General features: G+C 38.8%; 1 protein-coding gene across 1 annotated transcript in view; it reads right to left on the bottom strand.

Moving 5' to 3' along the window:
- The window catches only part of rod (kinetochore component rough deal), a 224,765-nt gene that overhangs the window by 119,095 nt on the left and 81,959 nt on the right, over positions 1-23,711 (bottom strand). The window contains exons 17-21 of the mRNA XM_081729572.1: positions 21,452-21,557; positions 14,717-14,860; positions 8,700-8,793; positions 2,661-2,817; positions 2,244-2,413 (exon numbers count right to left, since the gene is read on the bottom strand). Of these exons, the coding sequence (XP_081585698.1) occupies positions 2,244-2,413; positions 2,661-2,817; positions 8,700-8,793; positions 14,717-14,860; positions 21,452-21,557 (671 nt within the window). The remainder of the gene's footprint in view (positions 1-2,243; positions 2,414-2,660; positions 2,818-8,699; positions 8,794-14,716; positions 14,861-21,451; positions 21,558-23,711) is intronic.

Below are 23,711 nucleotides of genomic sequence, written 5' to 3'. Positions count from 1 at the left end.
GAAAATTGAAAATCGTTGCCTATTCCCTTTCTTTTGAGCAGGTTATACATATACGAGAAAAGCAGTAGGTTTTTCTTGTAGCAGCTTCAGTGAAAATTCCGATTTCTTCCCCTATACGACGCTGTTATCAGTTAATGCCACAGAAGGCCACAGTGCTCAGGACATGCACGCCATAAGAGCAACAAAGATGTTTTTTTTTTATGGTGCAAGAGACACAGAGTCAAGATATCCACAGCGAAATGGAGCATTTTGCAGTGCGAAATGTGCAGTACTGGTGTCAGGAGGTTGAAAATGAACGAGAAAAAGTCCAAGACAGTAAGCGATCGGGCGCTCGTTCATCGTTGACGCCTGACAGTACGCGTGTTGACGAAATGATGAAATCGGACAAAAGTGTTAATCTGAAAGACACTGTCATGGGGTTTCACATTTCTATGGCAGTTTCAATGACATTGTCTACCGCAACGTGTCATGTCGGTGGGTTCCGAATCTTTTTAATGATGTCAACACTAACAAACATATGGTCATGTCACTGAACCGTTTGCAGCGTTTTGTTGAGGAGGGCAGCAGTTTTCTGGACCTCATTGTCACTAGTGGAAACTGCATTACACTCCCGAGTATAATACAGCAGAGCAGGGTGTAGAAGCATCCCGGCTCGCTAGTAACGAAGAAATTCCGAACACCATCGACCGGTAAACTGGTGTACACGTGTTTTGGAACAGTCGGGGACCACTCATAGATGCCAAGAGGTGAAACTATCAACGCAGAACGCTACTGTCGCACACTCTCATCTGCGAGCAGCGATTAGAAAAAAGCGTCAGGATATTCAGGACGTTGAAGACTTAGTTTTCCTCTACGCATGTGGTGAACAAAACAATCGTCAAACTTCATCTTAGGAGGTGGGAAATTAAGCATCCTCCTTACAATCCAGACTTCTTGCCCCCAGTGATTATCATCTTTCTGGTCCACTGAAGAAACTCCTCACAGGACAGAGGTCCACGAACGACACCGAAGCGCAGAACGTTGTTCGTTCTGCGGTCACCCAGCCATCTTCTACGTAACAGAAATCGAGAAACTTGTGGTATGGTCGGACAAGTCTCTCACCAGATGTAGTGTTATGAGTTGCGTAGAGTATTGTGTATGTCTGTGGTTTGTAATTTCAAATTAAACCAGTAAACGAAAAGACTTCTCCTGTAATTTACAGGTTGCGCCTGCCGCTGATTTCAATTCATAGTAAGATTACACACAATTAACTCTGTTAGAGAATAAAACGATAACTCCAAAGTCTGCGATCCTTTACAAAAATGCAGAATTTATTGCTCACTTACGTTTCACATATAGAAATGTAGAAATTGTATAACGCGATGGGAGATCTTGAAAGTATTGACTTCATAAGTAACTGAAAGTTGAGTAAGCAGTGCATGGTTATACATACTTAGAAATCCTTCCACTTCCAGTTTTACGTCCGACGGTTATGCCGGCTAGACTAAAGGAGATGGTGATTACGAGAAAGTATAAAATGATGGAATGAAAAAAGTGGGAGGAAACGGGACAAACCGAGAAAACCCACGCACACAGTATTTGTCCACAAGGTCTACTTGGTGCGAGTTCGATCGAACCAGGAACACCACGCGCCAGAGGTGAACGCTCTACCACTGAGCCACCGCGGCCCCTTTTAATTTTTCAAAGGTAAGAGCTAATGGACCTGTTAATTAGGTTTTTAATTTACAAAAGATATATTAAACTGATTCCACTTATTTCTTGTACATGCTTCCTTCAACCTAATTTTTTTTAATAACAAATCGTCATATCTATTCTAACTTCTAACATTAAAATCCAATTTTTATTATTAGTCTATTGTATAAGGTCTTTCTAATTCGAGAAATAGTTTTAAAAGTATGATAACGAAAAACCACCGAGTTTTAAAATGGGGTTTCCTCAATTGGCCCCAACCTGAAGAAAGAAAAAAAAAAAACGCTGTTTTTTTTTTCCTTTGCCCACTGTGGCAAATCTTGTCTGTTATCATGAATACTTTACCACTCAATCTTCATGTTCCCTGGCAAATACAGGTTTAAGGAAACATTTCTACAGGTTTTACACTTCTGCTTCTTTGGCTAGAATTTCAGTCACAGAAGTTACTACACACGAAGTAAATACATGGTACAATATTTAAGTTAATAAGAAAATAACAGGCACAATTTGAATCCAGATACAACTAAAATAAAAGTAAACAATGTGACCAATACCTGAATCACAGCTTACGGCAGCTTCATTTGCCAGCTGATTAGCAAGAACAGGAAGTGTATCATTCACGTCCAAATCACTTACATCACAATTGCTCATCAAAGTATGAGACAGCGCATACAAATGAGCTCCACTTAAATTAATTCGTTCGAGAGGATCGAACTTTAGAAAACTGAAATAGACATAAGTAGAGCCTTACTATAAAGCAAAATAATTCACAATTAATTTGTTTTCACAATTGAATAAGGTAAATTTTTATCAGAAACAAATGGATAACAGCGGAATTGTATAACTGAAGTGAGAGTTAAATTCTTGAAATAAGTTTTAAATGTATTTCTGAGAAATCAGAGTGTAAACTTATTTCTAAGAAATCATAGAATAAAAACTTATTTATGAGAAATCATAGAATGGAAACTTACTCAACAACTTTTGTGCTTGCAGTGAACATTTTCTTCTGCATAAGCTGAGTAGCCAACTCTGCTGTTCCATCTTCTATCGTTAAATGTAAAACAGTGGCCAGTCTTCCAATCTTCACATACAACTCAAACAAATCTTCATCACTAATGGCAGAAAGGCCTGCAATCAGAAAACATTAACAAACATTGAACGTGTCCGGAGAGTAAAAATTTATTTCACATATGTCAGTGACATACTAAGCTGAAACTATACTCGTATTTGGTAAATGACCAGCTGATATTATTTGAAAGTAACAGAAATTTTACAATGTCAGAATATCAGGCGTTCCGGGTATCAAGGGCAAAATCAACCAGTGGCGTCATTTCAGACTTCGCATGGGAGGGACAAGAGCACCACAGACATAAAGGTTTCACGTTTTGTACTAGTATATTAGTAGACATTCGATTAAAGTATATCTATCCCTCAAACTCTTGGAGGGGGCAATTGCCCCCTCCTGCCCTCCCTAAATGACGCCCCCTGAAATCAACATGTTAAGTTGGAACCGTTTGTCCCCTGGAAGACAATTATAGCTACAATTCCACAGTTGCTCACCCGTTGTTCGGAATGTTGAAACTGTATGCATACAATTTTATATGACTACGAGACATCCTGAATCATACAAATATTAAAAAAAAAAAAAAAAAAAAAAAAATCATTAATTCGATAACGAAGATTTATTGGTAAGTTGAATGATAAAAGAAAAATTAAAAAAAAAAAAGCATAAAAATTTCCACAAAACTTAAACTTCAAATAATAATAAAAAAGATATTTAACGAATTTCTATGCCCTTTCGATCGTTGTTCTCTTTTACATTTTCATTATTACACTTTTCCATACTATTTAAAGAGAGAAAGAGGGTAAGTAGCAGCTCCAACGAATTATTTCCTGGCGAAGATGTTATTGTAGATGTGGATTCTTGATGATCTATAATATAGCATTAAATCCATTTTAGTATGCAGTTTTCGACGTACGCAATGTTCTACAGGGGAACATAACTTGTTGATGTTCCTTCTTCTTAATCCAAATGCAGACTGTTCGTTAAGAACGTAGTTTCTCAGGGTGGCTGATGCGTTGTTCTTTCAACAGGGAAAATCCCGAAGGGTTAACAGTGGTTTGTTCAAATACTCAAGATGTGGTTTGTTCAAATACTGTACATATGAAACATATGGAAACGATATTCTAAGTAAAATATTAATTCTAGCCACATTGATTCTCTTATCGGAGGACTACGTTTCGTGAGAGAATTGCTGTTTCAGTTCCTCAAGCATGTAAATGTTGCTAACTAAATGAAAATGTCCAAAAACTCACTAAATATTTATAAACATCATACATATAAGAGTGCTTTAGTTCAAAATGAAAAATGAAATGAAATTTTTGAGTTTTACGTCCCACGATTATGCCAGTTAGGCTAAAGGAGACGGTGATGATGAGAGATGAATGAAATGGTGGAATGAAGAAAGTGGGAGAAAACGGGAGAACCCCGAGAAAATCCACGCACACGGTGTTTGTCCACCACAAAGTTCACTTGGCGGGAGCAGGGTTTGAACCCGGGACCCCAAGCACCAGAGGTGAACGCTCTACCACTGAACCACCGCGGCCCCCTGCTTTAGTTCAAATAAACTGTGATTAGTAATAGTGTCGACTATGGACTGTTGTGTCTGTCTGTCTTGGCCACACCTAATGCTATGAAAATAGAATTGAAATGTAAGAATGCTTTGTTCTGTTGGTGAAGATTATTGAAGAAAATTGGTTTCTCATCAATGTTCACAAGGTTTCTTTTAGAACATAAAAATATATTAAAATGATTTTTCCTTAAGTTGCCTTGTACAGTCGGGGACAAAAGTATATAGAGTTGTTCAGCCTACGTTTGGTCGATTTCGTTCCTTCCCCTTGGCTCGTGGCGTCCGGCAGTGTTGTGCAGTGGCTTCCTGGGAACGGGGTTGTTTTTCCGCGCGAACGACAATAGCGCATAAAACAGGACCATTGTTGTGAGTGTTGTGCTTAATTTGTTTCCAAGTGTGTGAGTTTCTGCTCTGTAACCAAAATGCCGCCCAAACTAAGCCGGTTTTGGGAAGGCTATATTGCGGCTCTTTATGACGCCCATTTTAGTGTTTCTGTCATTAGAAAACAGTGCAAGAAGAATGGTTGCAACATTAGTTTAAGTGGAATAAAAAATGTTATTAAAAAGTACAAGGGCAAAGAAGCTCCACCATTTGGATCAACAACGAAGTTGCCTAGGAAGCGGGAATGCACCAAGGCCACCTCCACCATGCAGAGGAAACTTCGCAAAATTGCAATGCAAGAAAATCCGCCGCCAACAAAAAGGTGTATGGCTAATCGTCTTTACGTATCTTTGGGGACTGTGAGCCGGACGTTACACCATCAACTCAAGCTGGAAAAAGTCATGAAAGCTCGCGGCCATCTTCTCGCGGATGCCCACCAAAAGAAACGAAAGTGTAACGCCCGGAAGCTGTACGAACGGCATTTGGCAAAACAAAGGTGGATGTACGTCGTAACGCTCGATGAAGCATGGATTTACCTTTCCGACTGCGGCAAACCGAGAACCATCATGTACCGAGAGAAAGGCGCCAAGAACTTTAGAAGGTGGGTCCGTGTCTGTAAAGAGTCCTTCCCAAAAGAGTTCATGGTCGTTACTGGTTACTGTTACCGAGGTAAACTGAAGATTCGTAGGGTGGCGAACAACTGCAAAATAAATTCGCAGTATTTTCAGGAGCAGATCATGCGACCGATCTACGAGCATGAGATTCCAACAATGTACGGAAATGACGCCAATCTGGTGCGCATTCACATGGACAAGGCCTCATCACATACGTCAAAATCATCCCTCGCATTCTACAGGGAGATGGAGGAAGCAAGTGGTATACAGGTGATATCTTTCAATGAGGTATCTGTTAAATCTCCAGATGCAAGTCCTATGGACTATTGTGGATTTGGATTGCTGAAGCGCGCTTTGGGAAAACGGCGTGTGACAACTGTGGAAGGAATTTGGAAAGCTGTGCAAAGGGAATAGCCTATTACAGTGGAAATTACGCTGTCGGGCTATTGTTAGGAACCAAGGAAAACACATCGAGCATTTACGGACCTGGCGCCATGGATTCTCCTAAATTTTTAATTAAGTTGAAATTGGCCAAATGTAGACTGAACAACCTCTCTCTGTACACACACACATATATACAGTGCGTTCCACGAATAACACTAAGGTCCACCTCCTGAAGAAACGAAGGCAGATAGAAACATGAAACCTTTTGGAATCTTCAAGGGACATAAAAGGCAACATTATGCTGAGAAGGAGAATCCCCCACAAGGGGGGCTAAAGGGGGTTACTGGGGGTAACTTAAAAATTTTAAACAGCAACCCCCATCGTGTGGTACCTCGTTTGAAAGGTAATCACGAGTAAAGACCACTTGTGAAAATTGTAAGTCGCTAGCATGTCCGTAGCCAACATGGCGGCCATCCGTAAAGGACGGTCGAAGTGCGTTCAACGAATAACACTAAAGCTCGTCTCCAGAAGAAACGAAGGCAGATAGAAACATGAAACCTTTTGGAACCTTCAAGGAACTTAAAAGGCAACATTATGCTGAGAAGGAGAATCCCCCACAAGGGGGGCTAAAGGGGGTTACTGGGGGTAACTCAAAAATTTTGAATAGCAACCCCCATCGTGTGGTACCTCGCTGGAAAAGTAATCGCGTATAGAGACCAGACTGTGTCCACAACAAACTCTAAAGTCTAACGTAGGTCTAGTTCGGAACGAATGCACAATACACATACCACACAACTTACACTATAACAGTATTGCAAATACAAAACATGCAAATTGAACTGAAACCGATAGAAAAGAGAGTACCATAATATTATTGAAAAATCTGAACCCTCAGAGGCTCGAACCCCGGACCGCACGTGTACTGCACAAACACTTTACCACTGCGCTACTGTCGAACTGCTACTCTTACGGACGAGGAGATGTAGTTCATGACGACGAGTTGCCCGTGGTGGCGCTTTGGTGTTAGACACACGTACTTTAGCAAAGCTACTCTGTTTACTCGTGCACCACTATCAGATGTGCTTTTCCGACCAACAGTGCGCTACATTACAACCCGGAACAGTAGGTCTGAAGGACGTAGACGTGTGTTTGTGCTGGTGCGTTTGACTATCCGACATTGCATACATAATGTGGTCTCTTGAACAGAGAATTGAAATTGTGTTACTCTTTGGTGCTACAAATCGTTCGTACAGTGCAACAGCACGGTTGTTCAATGAACAAAATGTGCGCAACCCAATTAGTGTTTCTTCTGTACGCCATTTATTAATCAAATTCTTTACGACAGGCAGTGTGACCAATGCCCCAAAGCCTCGAAACCCTAGTGTTGCTACGGAAGAAACACAGGTACAAGTGTTGGCGGAGCTGAATGTGCATCCTCAACAGTCCATAACAACTGTGGCTCAAACGTGTGGTGTGTCACGCACAACGACATACAGAACCTTAAAAGAACATACCTTCCATCCATACAAACTACATATGGTCCAGGAGTTAAGTGAACATGATCCCGATATGCGTATCGAGTTTTGTGAGCAGATGTGATTGATTTTGAGTTTTACGTCCCGTTCAGCAGCGAGGCTATATGAGACGTGGACCTACTGATTAACGTGGAATCCGAACCACATGAGCTCCCGCCGGGAATCGAACCCGGGTCTCCAGCGCCAAAGGCGCATCCGCTAACCGCTTAGCCACGGAGGAGCTCTTGTGAGCAGATGTGTGAGGCATTGGCACGTGGGACCATTGTGCTGACAAACGTGTTTCAGCGATGAGAGTACGTTCTACTTGAATGGCAAGTTCAACAGGCATAACTGCCGATATTGGTGTGACACAAACCCTCATGTATTTCGTGAAGGCAACACTCAACACCCAGAGTCGCTGAATGTCTGGGCCGGTATCTTAGGTAATCACATAATCGGGCCCCTCTTCATCGATGGAATATTAACGGGTACGAAGTACCTGGCGCAAGACTTTATTGCACCGTTGATTGTCGAGGCAATGGAAGAGAATCCGCAAGAATTTGCAGAGATTCCGCCCGTTTTTCAGCATGACGGCTGTCCTGCCCATTTTCACCGCCTTGTACGTGACTATTTAGATAGTGAGTTTCCGCGACGATGGATTGGTTGTCGCGGCACCATTGAATGGCCAGCCCGTTCGCCAGACCTTGCTCCACCCGACTTTTTTCTCTGGGGCTATTTGAAGACTATAGTGTTCCGCACGCAGCCGAACAGCATTGCGGAGTTGCGCCAACGCATAGTTGATGCCTGTCATTCTATACCGGTAATGACTTTTACCCGTGTTCGAGAGGAGTTCATCCAACGTTTACATTATTGCCAGGAAGTGGGCGGTGCACACTTCGAGCATCTCCTGCATTAATGAGGTATGTGCCAAATCAAACTATGTTACTCTCTGCTTACAGGTTTGCAATGTTTCTTCGACCGTCCTTTACGGATGGCCGCCATGTTGGCTACGGACATGCTAGCGACTTACAATTTTCACAAGTGGTCTTTACTCGTGATTACCTTTCAAACGAGGTACCACAAGATGGGGGTTGCTATTTAAAATTTTTAAGTTACCCCCAGTAACCCCCTTTAGCCCCCCTTGTGGGGGATTCTCCTTCTTAGCATAATGTTGCCTTTTATGTCCCTTGCAGGTTGCAAAAGGTTTCATGTTTCTATCTGCCTTCGTTTCTTCAGGAGGTGGACCTTAGTGTTATTCGTGGAAAGCACTGTATATATATATATATATATATATATATATATATATAAGAGTGAAGCGGTTATAAAATGAGTTCGCACTTACTACCCGAAACGCCATGTATCTACAGGAATCATTCCGGGCAATTACGAGAATCTGTGTTTAATATTTTTAAAAATGTACGTTTTTTTCTTTAAATACGTAATAAAAGAAGCATCTTTATTTCTTCATTTCCAGTGCTGAAACTCACCTGATAACGAAGATTCAGTGAATTCTTTTAAAATGTTCTTTCGCACTTGAGGATGGCTGAATTCTTCGAGGCTGACAGAGATATTAAATTCAACCTTTAGGAAAACAAAAGAAAACAGGATTTATTAAAATTTATTTACTTACAAATAAGTAAAAATATCAATCTTTATTATTTTTTAGCAAACAAGCAAGAAAAAAATGATGAATTCAAAGGTTTGTTTTCTCAAACATGAAACATACAAAATAACATTGTTAGTTCTAACTATTTCCCAATTTTTGTGATGTTACTATAATAAACCTGTCTACCCTACTCCTGTAATCTACTTGTACTGAATGAACATTCCAGTGATGTTATGTGTAAGAACTTTGTGACAGTGATTTCAAGACCTATACTCTGAGCTCACTGATGCTGTGTTTACTTCATCCACGTTGCTGTGTTTATATGTTATTTGGCCTTGACTGTTCTGCTATCAACTGTATTAGTGTTGTGAACATTTATGATGTACTCATCATTTCTTACCAAATGATTTCTTTCCAGACTATATTTGCTGCTGTGACTTTTATCATAAAGACTGAACGGAAATACATAGATTTTCTTTTTTAAAACTGTTAACATGTTTATAATTTAATGAGTTACTGCTCCTAAATGTTATTTATGCAGTATCATCCACTTTTAACGTTAGGCTTATTTTTTAGGTTTAACAACACCTAAATATTACCCTATATAAATAAAGTGTACTAAATAATTTAACACCAATTAGCAAGTACCAGACATGCACTTTAATACCATTTGTATTCCCACATAAACTGATATAACGCATATATAAAATTTAGATGTAAGAACCAATACATTCTATATCGCTGCAAAATATATCTAAAACACAATATATTAAAGAATAGTCTATCAAAAACACATCATTCTTTCTTTTAACAATAATTTTACATTGCCATGAGCTGGCACCTATTATTGCAATATATTCCAACAAAAACTAAAAGTGAATTAAACTTTGGCTCCGAAATGTTTCCATTCGGGACTTTGATTTAAGGGAGGGGAGGAATGTGAAGATATATGAAACTATTATGTATTTACATATTATGAGTTACTTTATTTCGAACATTGGGACATTTTATTTTAAACTGAACTCAATGAAAAGCATAATCGTTTAATTAATGTTGAAGTAGTCACATTTACAATTCTTTTTTTTTTTTTTTCTAAAGTTAATTTACTTTACAGACAAGGAAGTTTTACTGCTGTCTGTCGTCTTATTCTTAAATATGTAATTTTTTAATCAATAAAACAGCAGACTGTTTCCTTGTCCGCATCCCTGTCATCATCTCACCTATGATTAATCTATGTAGTCTGCACTTTTGAACATCACGGAAGAAAATGTCGATGAACCATTAAATAACCTGAAGGAATGTTAAGCAAAAACCATTGGAAGAGGTAGTCGAAGTTTGATTTCGAGCCAAGCAACATGTAACAGCGCAAGCTACGATTTTGAGTTTTCTAAAAGTTATTCCTTGCTCTAGCTTTGAGAGCATTTACTATCTTTAACGTTGTTAATGATAATGTCTCGTCGAATACAAAGTAACTTCAATCTTAATTTTCCATCCGCTTCATCGTTTACTTCAAAGGAAAGATACAGAGACTTACGAATGGACGAAATTCGAACCACCGAAGGAACATGAAGGAACACCAAAGTTTGCGAGTAAGTTTAAGTATATTAACCTATCCTAATAGCTATTTCCCTTCTTACCAATTTCTATCCTTTCAACATCACAGTCTGTTTCATTTTGCAAGTGTTCAGTTTTATTCATATGAAACTCAGGTCAGATCCCATATTTTACGCTCTATCAAATACAAGTTTTACAAAATCCTGGGCGCAGCTTGTCAGTTCTGACATCTCTAATGTACATTCTATTCAAGCGTTATCTGAGTTTTTGAACTGACAAGGGGCGGTTGCACAATATATAATAAAAAGTTTGCTTTTGTGCGTTTATTTTCTTTCTTCGCCGATTGAGTTCGACTTCCAAATGAATAAACGTAGTATTTAGAAGTGAATAAAAATATTTCAGTCAGGATCAAGTATTATTATATTCCAACAGATATAGGACACTTCAACAAGAAATAAGTAAGAGTTTTCAGTTTCACCATTCACCATTAACTTCAAACACGACTTCAGAAAACTTGGAAACAGAAATTAATCGGAAAAAGTAAAATAAGCGTTTTTAAACATGTGTTTAGACCGACTGCATTAAAACAAAACATTCTTAAGAAAGAATTGAATTTTTCCTGGTGACGTTATTTTAGTAAGTGTTCTCAGCCAGGTGAACATACTGACTTCAAAATGTTTCGAATGCAGACATTGCATTCATCATCAACGATTGTAATGAAGGGACCGGAGATATGTGAGCATATACCTGTATATATAGTGATTATTTAGTGGCGGGCTTGTGATTGGCTGTGGAAAATGCTGACTCCTTGGCTACGAGAAATGGTTTTGTTGAATGTATGCTTTCTTGTTCCTGAAAAGGTCCAACCAGGTAGGACTGAGTTTAAACCCATTGCCTCTATTAAGGCTGTTCCTTTCACGTGTCATGGCTATTGCTTTCTTTATTATTCTGTCCAAAAATTGCTGCACTTGGCTAGTATGATGGTATTTGTAAAATTTACTCTGCGTCTCGCCTCTAAGCTATGCTTTGCTAATCCTGACATTTCGGGTGGTTGAAGTCTTATGTAGCTATTGTGACCATGTTTGCGAGTTTGCTAGAGGTGTGACAAACGGTAGTAGAGAGAGAATCTTTACCCTTGACTTTTTTGATCGCTTTGTGTTGGGAAGTAACGGCCCTTTTTATGGCCATGTTGATATCTGTAAGTCTGTAGCTACTCTCTTGTAGCATCGAACGAAGATAATTGAATTCCTCTTGTAAATGTTCCTTGTCACTTACAGAGACTGCTCTGTGGGCCAAGGTGTTTAGCACTGTAAGACGTTGTGACTTGTGATGACAGCTGCTTCATTTGAGATAAAGGTCCATATGAGTCGGCTTCTTATATACGCTATGTTCTAAACGTTTCGTCAGGTTTACGACAAACAAGAATATCAAGAAAAGGGAGGCATCCATTCTGCTTCAGTTCCATGGTGAAAAAAGTCATGAATGAGGATTATCTCTCCACTACCGTATTGGATTTCATCGGTCACAATGAATGAACTGTCTGTACTCAAAACGTCGGATGTCAATATCTTCATCTGGGACGATAGCCAGAGAACACTCATAACAACAAAAAATCAAATAGAGATATCCACAAATTCGTTTCAATTTTTACGCACAGCATGGACAATGATTCAAATTCAGTGATCACTATTAAATTGTGAAGTATACTTTTTTTTCCAAGAAGTAGATTTCGTCTCAGTTGTACAAAGTGATCAAGGTTCCATTTTTACTTACATGAACGTTAACAATTAAATTTGGTACTAATACTATTAACTGTGCAACACACGTTTTCCAAGAAAAGTAAAGGTATCTACTTTTTTCTCAGAAGGATTCCACAGGACCTTAACACATGCCACTTTTAGATTTATTAATAAAAGTGTCAGAAAGCACTTGAAACTATCTGAGTGAAGTATTAAGTAGGTGTTCCCCAAGTACGTCATTTCCAAAGAAGAAATATAAAGCATCTACAATACCTACTTAATCAAAATAATCACTGTGTGACCACCCCCTTCCCCCCAACTTTTGCCATCACTCAGCCACCGATTGGATTCCGTGGGGAAAGAAGTCTGGAGTGAGCGATGCGAACCATCCAATCATCAGGAAATGATCGCAATAGTCAGTTGGAAAGATATCAAGGGAATACAGTGGGTGAGGAAGGGTTTCATACTGCACCGTCCTTCGCGCTACATGTAATTGCACAACGTAAGGACATCATGAGTGTTGACCTTTGCTGGACACTTGAGAACAAGTTTGCGTTTCGTTTTATCGAGTTTAGCATTGATGGTTTCATCTCGCCTGAGAAATTTATGGTAAATTCTCCCACCATAGGCCACCATATTACAGCAACAACACCTTCTGTGGATGAAGAAGTGGTTAAGCAAATCGTCCTAGACGCTGATCATGACCCTTAACGGTTATCTGAAGGAACAATCCGATAGAGGAAACGTTTCCAGATATCCCTTACACTCAGGGAACGGCACATCCTCAGACGGCGATTCTGGTTGGTCAACTCACGTGGCACCATGAGTCCAAAATTTTCACCTTACTAATTGAACCGAGCTGCCGAACGAAATTGGCATGGTGTATGGTTAACTCGTCTGCAGTAGCACGAAAACATTTCCGAGGGGCTGTTTTCATGGTGTTTCTGAGGATCTCATCTGAACATGATGTTGGTCGGTGTCCAAGGAGCTCATTTTGATATACTGAGTCAGTGGAACAAAATTTGACAAATCAACGGCGGATTGTATGTTCATTTGTCATTTCCGACCCAAATTCACTGTTAATGTTTTTTTTTTCTTTTTTTTTTTTTTTTTTCTTACTCGCCTTGCTCTGCAGAATAATGTCGCAATTTGAATTCGTAAAGAAAAATCACTTGCAATTGTAAGTTCTCATGATGCACTTTCATATGACCTGTTAGACAACGCACTGTCTCCTAATTGTTCGGATGCTCCAACCTATTTGCTGACCGGGTACTGAATCTGTGACCTTAGTCCACCCTGTGCTATGTTGCTGAGGTAAGTGTACAACATACAGGAGAAAATTTATCATTAACAGTATAAGAATAACGGTGCTTCAATTCAGCCAGGTTCCAAGGTAAGTGACTAACTTCAGAACAATAAGTACTACCTTAAGGGAAAATGCAGATCCTACAAAAATGAGGCCAAGTTCACCGGTTTTATTGTACATGATGAGCACATGTAATCTCAATGCTATTCTACCTTTATTCACCATACATGCTTATTTCTTTCCAAAGAGTTCTGCACTTGAAATTGGAGAACTCTCTAGCCTTTGGTGCGAGTAGTCCCGGGTTCGATTCCTGGTAGGAACACTCGGTTAGAAAAGTCCCGAGTTTTTTCAGACTACTCATCCTGAATGGGGTTTTTCCAGCACACCTGGTAAATGCTGGAATGGTGCCTAACAAAGGCTCCAAGCGTCATTCCTTTCTTCCTTCCTTACTTCCCCTGGTAGTACCATCGCTGAGGAACGTCATCTCTCATACGTGAAGGAATAAATCATCATCATCATCATCAATGGTATTCTGCCTTTATTGGCAGGTCACTTGCCGCAGCTGAGAAGCTTCCATGCTCCACGATCCTCCGCTAACCTTTTCGTCTTCGCGTATGATCTTTCTGTTTTAATATCATCCATTAATTGTAGTCTCCTTCGCCCCCTCCCTCTCTTTCCCGCCACCATACCCTCTAGGACGTCCCTCATGATACAATCTCTTCTTAGGCAATGTCCCAACCAGTTTCTCTTCCTCTTCCTAATAATATCTAAAAGTGTTCTTTTCTCACCCACCATTTCTAACACTCTCTCATTCGTTTTCAGCTCGACCCAACTAACTCTTTCCATTCTTCTCCACATCCACATTTCGAAGGCTTCCAGTCGATTTTCGTCACCCTTACGCAATGTCCACGTTTCCGCCCCATACAGCACAACACTCCACACGAAGCATTTTATGAGTCTTTTTCTCAACTCTTTGTTCAAGGTCCCACAGAACAGACTTTTCTTTCTTTTAAAGGCTTCTTTCGCCATTCCTATCCTTGCTTTTATTTCACGTTCGCATTTCATGTCATTACTAAGAACACTACCCAGGTATCGAAAACTATTCAGAAATAAAATAGTCCAGAAATATAATTCTTAATCCTAATTCTTGAATGCGAAGGCCCTACTGAAAATCATAGGGATCATAGGTTTTGAAGACGAAAGTGTTATGCAAGTACTACACGAGAAATGGCATTATAAGAAATAAAACATACATATAATATACCGTAAGTTATGTACTAAAAGCTATAATAAGTTTACCTTCAGAGAGTGTACGCCCTTCAATTCCATAATTGGTAAGTCATTCATAATAAAAGTTTTAGTTGCAGTTTCAGATGCGTCCAGTGTCTTTTCCAGCTTGAAAACAACTCGATTCAGAATGCTCATGTAGGTATCCTGCAACTCCTGCAATAAAAGAGGAATGAAAATATATGTAATGTAAAAGAGGGATGTTAAACCCAGCAACTGTACTTGAGCAGTATGTTTTTCTTTGCATACAGGTTTCCTACATTACTTTAGTACAAGCTTGATTTCATATTCAAAATAGTTAAAGCATTCAGGTATCCTTGTGTGAAATTAGACAATTCAAAGAAGATTCTACTATTTTTGTAATTTTCAACTATTTATTACGTACTTGGTATAATATTCTATTTCCTTTGGGTTTGAATTGAAAATTGGATTGGATTGGAAAATCGCTCCGTAGTTCCAGATATCAGTCGATACAGTGCGTCAGACTCTAGAAAGATATTCATAAACTGGTGTAAAAATTGCACAGAAACAAACTGGTTATCCAGAAATAACCGTTACGGAAGTAGCAACAAAATAACGAAAGAGCCGTTCTCAAACAGTATAAGATAGGATGGTGGTCCGAAGCCTGCATATTTTTGGTCTTGAGGTGCGCTTCTTCGAGCACGAAACATTGCAAAATGGTACTCTTGGTCAAAAACATAAAGTCTGTGTCCATAAACAATGGAAGAGGATATTCTGGATCAAGTAATCTGAATTTCAACTTGTCGATTCCCAACGTCGGATGTTTGCGCGACGCCCTCCCGAAAAGCGCTTTTATCACGACTGAATAATGCCTACAGTAAAACACAGAAAACGAATTTCACTCTATGGGGGCGTTTTATAGGCAACCAATTTTGTGATTTAGCTCAAATCAACGGAATAATGGATAAAAACGTGTATCCCAACATTTAAGTGAGGCAAGCAATTCAATTGGAAACGCGGTTTGAGAAGTAACTTTGTACTACAACAGAAAAATGATTAAGCACAATCTTCCAAGTTATGCAGTAATTATCAGCAAAGCATAGAAGAGGCTCACATCATCACAAAAATGGAATAGCCGCCAGTCTCCGCATTTGTTACCCTTCGAGCTCTTGAAGGATGAACCTCACATGACAGTCCCTGAACACACGCCAACCAATACAAATCTCTGGTAGGCTCTTTAAAGCTGTTGGAGCCGCATAGCTTTGCAAAAGTTGGATGAAATGGTAAACAAATGCTTAGAATTTGTAAAGCTGTTATCAAGGCTAAGGTTCCGCACTTCGATAATCATAAACTTCCCCATCATTTTTTTCTAAATGGAACCAGAGCAGTATATTTTTATTCCCTTGTATGAACAATGAGTTTATTTTGCAAAACAAGTCCAACAAACATGGGTTTTGTATGGATACAGCATGATTTGTTTGGAAAATTCTGAAAAATCAAAACTGTGTGCTCAGACTTTTAACAATGACTGTAAATCGAATTATACATAATCGTTGTAATGAAAGCACTTACCTACGAATGGCTTTTGTGTATATGATCTACTGTAAATGAAAATGAATTCAAAGAATTCCGCCCCACTGCCCTCGGTACATCTGTTCTCTGTGCTACATGTCTGCCTCTGTTTCTTCGGACTCTTTTAACAGAACACGCTGATGTTTGAGTCGACAACTGCAGATATTTGTAGCAGTTATCTTTTAGTTCATTTACAGTACAGTCGAAACCGGTTATAACTACTCCAAAGGGACAGCAAATTTACGGTCGTTATACCCGATAGACGCACAAACCGAGTTTTCCTTTTCTTGCTCAATATATCGTATCTAAGTATTAGGCTGTACATTTACACAGTTAATGAAAAGAATAAAGCTAGAACTTCAAGAAATAAAAAGAAAGAAGAAAAAAACGTAACTGAAATACAGTACATACAATATACTGTGAAGTGGAACTGAAGAGGATATTTTCTTCTAATGTTTGTACAGTACGTACAGTAATAATACTGTATGGCAATAAAATATCAAACTTATAATAAGCGAGGAAAAAATAACAACAGTGTAAATTATTTAATAACGTCGTACACGGTCTTAGCTAATGAATGAGATAAAATGTTGAGCATGTTTTAACTTACTGAGGGAAACGCCTTGACTATTTAATAGACATACTGATTTGATATCTACGTATAATATACTGAAAACAAGAGTTTGAAAATAAACGTTACCTTGTTGCCAGCAATCTCCAAACACGTATTAACCAAAACTAAACATTGAAATTATAGCCGATACACTTCTCCGATAACGTGATAAAAATAGCTCGTTTTATACGATACGTCGTAATAAGCAATGTCATATTATGCGATTTTTTTAATACAGTTTTTATATAGAGTTTAGACGGGACGGTTAGATTTCGCCGTTAAACCCAACACGTCGTTAGAAGCGATGCTGTTATAACAGGTTTCGATTGTATCTCTGCACGAAGTCGCATTGATAGAATATAATATACTAAGGCATTAACAATTTTGTTTTAAATAACCAGAGTAGTTAAAGGAATTATTTTCATGCCGACCTAAACTAAATCTGTACGGTCAAATTTTCTTCTGAAGCATTTCGAAATGTACAGTAAAAATTTCGGTTGAGCCACGATTGGGAAACAAAAAGAAACACACAAAAGATAGAGACATACAAATGCTATTATGGCTTCTATAGTTTTATAGAACTTTTCATTGTTTCAAACTTACTGTATATACTTCTGTTATTTGTTTATCATATACTCGGATATAACTGGATGAACCCAGAAACGTTTTCTTTCTCGTTTTATTTTCCATCTTCAATAAATTAACAGGTCAATACTAAGTTGTACTGAATTCAACAGTGGGCGAGAACTGGCGCCTACTTTTCGCCGCGGCACCCACCCTGCCTTTCGCCGCCCGATTTCTGCTTCGTGTAAAGACAACGAATTTGTCGTACCGGCGCTGCAATTAACTTTGTCGATTCTTATCCCCATGTTTGAATTCATTTTAGTCTTTGAATGTTTAAATTTCCATTCCAAGAACTGATCAAATGCTCAATGTCAGCGCACTTACCTCAAAATGACATGACAATGTTTAAATCCTTTTAAATCAGCTTAAATACTTTCAAATATCTAGGATCAACATTAACAGACCAAAACTACAGGGTGCGGCAGCGTTTATAGCGTAATTTGACTTGCCTAGTACAATGACGTACTGCATGAATGCGCGCCAGCTCGTGCCACATTCGTGTATTAATGAGCTGCCATTTCGAGTGACAGTGATATGGAGCGGTGGAGTGCACAGCATCGTGCCTTTGCTGTTGAAAGTTATTTCAAGAATAACGACTCTGTTATTGATACCCAGCGTCTATTTCGGCAACATTTCAACTTGGGACGTCATGGGAAAGTTCCAGGTGGACGGACCATTGTGAGGTGGGTACGTGCATTTCGAACAACAGGTTCTGTTTGCAATGGCAAACCGAGAAGTGAAAGAACTGTGCGGACACCAGAAGCCGTGGAAAATGTTCGTGCTGCAATATTGCGTAGCCCAAAAATATCTGCTCGTCGTCATTCGCAAACTGTGCGTATGTCCGATCGCTCATTAAGGAGAATATTGCACGAAGATCTCCATTTTCACCCATATAAGCTGCAGATTGTTCAGGACATTAGACCTCGCGATTGGGTTTCACGAGAAACATTCTGCTTAACCATGCGTGATCTCCTTCGCCAAAATCCACAAATGTTGCACACCATCCTGATGTCAGATGAAGCTCATTTCGAGTTATGTGGTTCAGTGAATAAACAGAATATGCGTTATTGGAGTGATGTAAACCCGCATGAACTGCACATCAAGCCCTTGCACAATTCTCGTGTCACAGTGTGGTGTGGAGTTGCTTCCTTTGGGATTATTGACCCTTACTTCTTTGAGGATGACAGCGGTGTGGCTGTAACTGTCACCAGTGAACGCTACCTAAAGATGCAAGACTTCGTTATTCCCCAATTAGGTATGGTCGATGTGGATGTGGAACAATTATGGTTTCAACAAGACGGAGCGACCTTGCATACAGCCATAATTTGCATGGATTTCTTGCGACAGACATTTCCAGGTAGAGTAATTTCCCGTTTTGGTGACATTTCCTGGCCGCCTCGCTCACCTGATCTTTCATGTGCAGCCTTTGGGGCTACCTGAAGCAAGAAGTTTTCCGAACACGTTGTGCCACCATTCCTGAGTTGAAGGATCGCATCAGAACTGCCGTCGGCAATGTCCCAGGGAATACGTTACGCCGAGTTATGGAAAGTTTCCAACGCCGCCTAGATGAATGTGTTGTGCAGAGGGGGCATCATTTGACAGGAGTCATATTCAAAAAGTAATCCACGCAATGGACAATGACTTACACATTAGTAAATGGCATACCTTTAACTATTTATTGACATAAGAGGTAATAAATAAATTACAGTTACTGCCTGATGGTGCGTTTTTAATATCCTACTATGAACGCTGCCGCACCCTGTATATTCACGAAGAAATTATATATCGACTGAAAGCAGGAAATTAATGTTATTATTCAGTTCAAAACCTTTTGTTGTCGCGAGTTCTGTCGAGGAATTTGAAGTTTAAAATATATAAAACGATAATCATGCTTGTTGTTCTGTATGGTTGCGAAACATGCTCGCTTACTCTGAGGGAAGAACGTAACCTGAAAGTATTTGGTATTTATTTATTTGTTTGCCTGTTTTGCAAATAAGATTATGAGATTATTCTCGAGTACGCATACAGTTGTCAAAATTACAAAATAATTACATATATGCTATAAAAAAATTTACAAATAGCGTGATACATACATAATTATGACTTTTATAAGCTTACACATTCATAACATAATTTTTTAAAAAAAATATACATTATCTTCAAAAAAACTCATTTACCGAGTAGAACACTTATCTACTAAGAACTTGTGAAGATCAGATTTAAACATAGAATATGATTTGTTTTGCTTTAGAAAGTCAGGTAACTTATTGAAAATTTTTGTACAGTTAATATATACGCCTTTTTGAAGAAAGAAAAAAAAAAAACTTACAAATAGAGAAATTTTGGGAGATAACATGCAAATTATTAACGAATCGAGTATTGTATTTATGGACGTTACTGTTTTCAACAAATAAGATCCTGAGACTAATATTGGGACCCAAGAGGAACGGAAATGGGGAATGGCGGAAACTACATACTGTAGCTCCTCGTTCGTAGCTTCTCACCGAGCGAAGTAGCTCAAGTGGTAGAGCGTTGGTTTCGCATTCGGGAGATCGTGGGTTCAATTTCGCGCTGCCGACCATCCTGACGGGTTTTCCTGTCCTACCAGGCAAATGCCGGGATGGTACCTACTAAACAGGCCTGGCCGATACCTTCCCAAATCTTTTCCATTGTTGTTGTTGTTACAGAGTGTCTACTAAACTTCCAAAATGAAATTTCGTGACTTTTTCGTGACCTTTTCTTTACCAAATCATAATATTTCCTAATAATTTGGATGCGAATTAGCCTGAATTTTCATGCATGCAATAGAAACGTACTTTGCTTGCGATTTGGTAGCCTCTAAAGCCAACCATATACATTTTTGGTGGTGAACTTTGACGTTTTGTACAACAAAATTTTCCAATCTGTACTTACATTTGAACAGTTAAAAAAAAAAAAAAAAATCGCGACCCAAAAGCTAAATTTTGTGACTTCTTCGTGAATTTCATGACCATTTTCTCATTTCGTGACATTCGTGACCGATAGATACCCTGTGTTAGGTATCCAGGGTAAAATGGCCTCTGAGCTGTATCTTGTGATTGTTAAATAAATAAATTAATTAATTAATACATAAATAAACATAACGCAGGTCACATAGCCAGAATGAAAGAAAGTACGAATGCTTTCAAAGTTTTAACTGAACCCGAATCGGAAAACGACCATTAGGAAGACCTAGGCACTAATGGGAGAACAATGTTAAGATAAACATAGAAATAGAAATAGAATTAGAAAGTAGAAACTGGATTCAGTTGGCTAACGACAGAAGTCAATGGAGAGCTTTTGTGAATATGGAATCAGCTTTTGGTGGTTTGGAAATTTTCCATTAACTATTTAGCCTTGCTGCTTTTGTCGACAGTTTTGTTAAACTAACAGATTTTATTTTATGCATATTGTATTACAAAATTTATCTGTATAGAGATAAGATAAATGGTGTCTTATATTATCCTGTATTTGTGTCATTATTCACTTGTTCTATACATTTCAACCACCTCCTTTACTGTAGCTACCCTTGGGATAGAATTATATACTTAGAGGTAAGTGGGAGTCTTCTAAATCCTCATCCATTTCATCTTCTTTCCTTTGTATAATTTATATTTGTCTGTATGCTTTAAAAGTATATAATAAAATATGAACTACACAAGGAAAAGAAGACGAAAGTTGCGAATGAATGCGATGCTACATTACCGAAACAAGTGTTATTTATACATTTAGTGTTTTGGTCAGTTTTTGTCTTATTAATACATGTTCTCAAACAAGATTCGATTTTAAATTATTTTCAATTACGTCCCAACCTTCAGCAAACAGCTTCAATGAGTACAGACAAAATACAATTACACATATAAATTAAAGGAATTAAAGGGTTATTTATTATCTTTCAAATAATAAATAAACTAATAAAGAAAGGAGTTTTTAAAAGAAAAGTAGAAATGAATACTTACATTGGATTGCATTAACGAGTACGTTCTATGTATTAATCTTATGCAGCACTTCTTGGCGTCCTCATCGCACAATTTATATAAGAATTCCATGGCTTCATCTTGTCGCCTGAGAAAAGAAAACAATTACATTGTTCAAGAGAAGGGACTTAAAACAAGAATTAAATATGTTCATTGTTAATAAGATATAGAATACCAATACGGAATCGCCAGGGTTGTACGGGAAGGGTCTTTGTGCATCAATATTCTTACAGTTAGTCCGAGTAAGGTGCACATAGACGTCAGCCTTGTTCCTAATGAAAGCAGCATATAGATACATGTCTGCTATCTGCATCCCATATTAGGAGACCGAGAGGGGCGTTAATTAGGACCATCAGGAAATGTGTGCTAGCCGCTCATCAGATATCCCTCCCTCCTCCAATGGTGTTGTGACAAAAGTAAATTGGAGAGATGAGTGACGTCATTGTGTCTAATAACAAGAGCCAGTTCTGTCCCTGTGGCATCGACTCGTTGAGCGACACTTTCCACAATCGACACAGGACCAATGCCAGACATCATGGTATGGGTAGTTACACCTAGAATATCATACAACCCACTCTCTTGCAATTCCCACACCATCACGGATATATGCTCTCCAACTACCCGCGTTACCCAAAGCACATCATGCCGATTACAACTATTCCTCATTGAGAATATGCGGAATTTGATTGGGCAACGCAAACCCTGACCAAATGCATCCTCAGGTAGAAGTGTGGAACGCCATTTACTAGATAACACTTGGTACTTCTGCGATTGTATTCCATATAATAAACACACTTGATTTCTGTGTGTTCTACTAGTGTATAATTGAAACAAACAATACTGAACAGGGTTGACTACAGAAAAAGTGGGATCTTACGTACAATTTTTTAAACCGAATAATCTGGGAAAATACCCTTCTCTCGTTTAGAGCTATTCTTGGGCATTGTTCTAGTTTCCGACTAGCTGCCATTGGGTTCTAAGGAACTAGTATCTATCTTATCTGAAAACCTACCTCAATATCCTAATGGGCATTTCACTATATTATCCTTTTCGAGGCATGAAAGGCAGCAAATGTGTGTTATCACTCTGTGCAAGACCATTTTGTTGTTGTGACTAATACCGAAGAAATTAATGTGAAAATTCACTAAAGCAGAATTCTGCTCATTGTATTGCATGGATGTGAAAATTGATCCTTGATTCGCAGAAACCAACAGACATTGGAAGTTTTTGGAAACAACATTTACAGAAAAATATTTGCTACAAAGAGATTAAATAAGGGAAAATTTCGAAAGTTACAAAACGTTGAATTTCCAATTACGCATGTAGGTACAAGTAATTGAAAATCCTATAGATCAGCGGTCGCCAAATTTCTCAGCTATCTAACCTTTTTAAATGTGTATTACCAACCAAAAGAATTACCAACTTCTTTTAAAAAAAAAAATCTTAGATCTGTTTATCGCCTATAAACTTACATTCCTAGTAAATGTGAAATCGAACTATTTAAGTTAGCAAATGTCTAATATACAGACGAAAAACATGACATGCACAACCCCACGCGTATACAATCAACTGTGAGATGAGGCTGACAATAACAGTTGCACGGGAGAAACAGGCAGTTGTCGTCAGCACCCCCTGTAGTTAGCGCAGCTCAGTGGAGGAATCAATGTTAACCAACCGGAGCGTTAACGCGATTGACGGTTTCTGGATCACTGCTATAGATAATAGAGTTAAGACGTCTAAGTTGGGCAGAATACATTGCCTGCAGGGATAATACATACATCTCGTAAAGTTATCATCAGGAAGCTTAGGGGGAAAAAAAGGAGTCCTCTTTTGGTGCACGGTGTATTAGGTTCGATTCTTGGAGGGACAGCATTGAAATTGAACGCATTACGGTGATTCTAATTCTAATTTAAGCTTTAGGTCCACGTCTCATATAGCCTCGGTGTTTAAAAGAGATGCTGAACTTAAACAAATAAACAAAACTAGGGAAACGAGACGTTGGGTACATTAAGATGATGGAAGGATAATGTACAGTGGAATCCTGGGGAGGCGAGTAATAACAGTCCACAGAAATAATCGAATGGAAAATTTTTGTTCCGTGGCGGATATCTTTTAATTTGCTTAAATTTACAGGACGAACGGCTCAGGGGCTGAGCCAACAGTTTAAACCTCCATCGCTCCGCTTCTAATTAACTTAGAGAGATGATTTAGATGTCTATCGCTTCAGGAAGGATGAAACATT

The sequence above is a fragment of the Thermobia domestica genome, chromosome 10 (assembly GCF_964235325.1).
Source record: "Thermobia domestica chromosome 10, izTheDome1.hap1.1, whole genome shotgun sequence".
NCBI lineage: Eukaryota > Metazoa > Arthropoda > Insecta > Zygentoma > Lepismatidae > Thermobia > Thermobia domestica.
The sequence above is the reverse complement of the archived record's forward strand: the minus strand, read 5'-3'. Positions and strand labels throughout refer to the sequence as shown.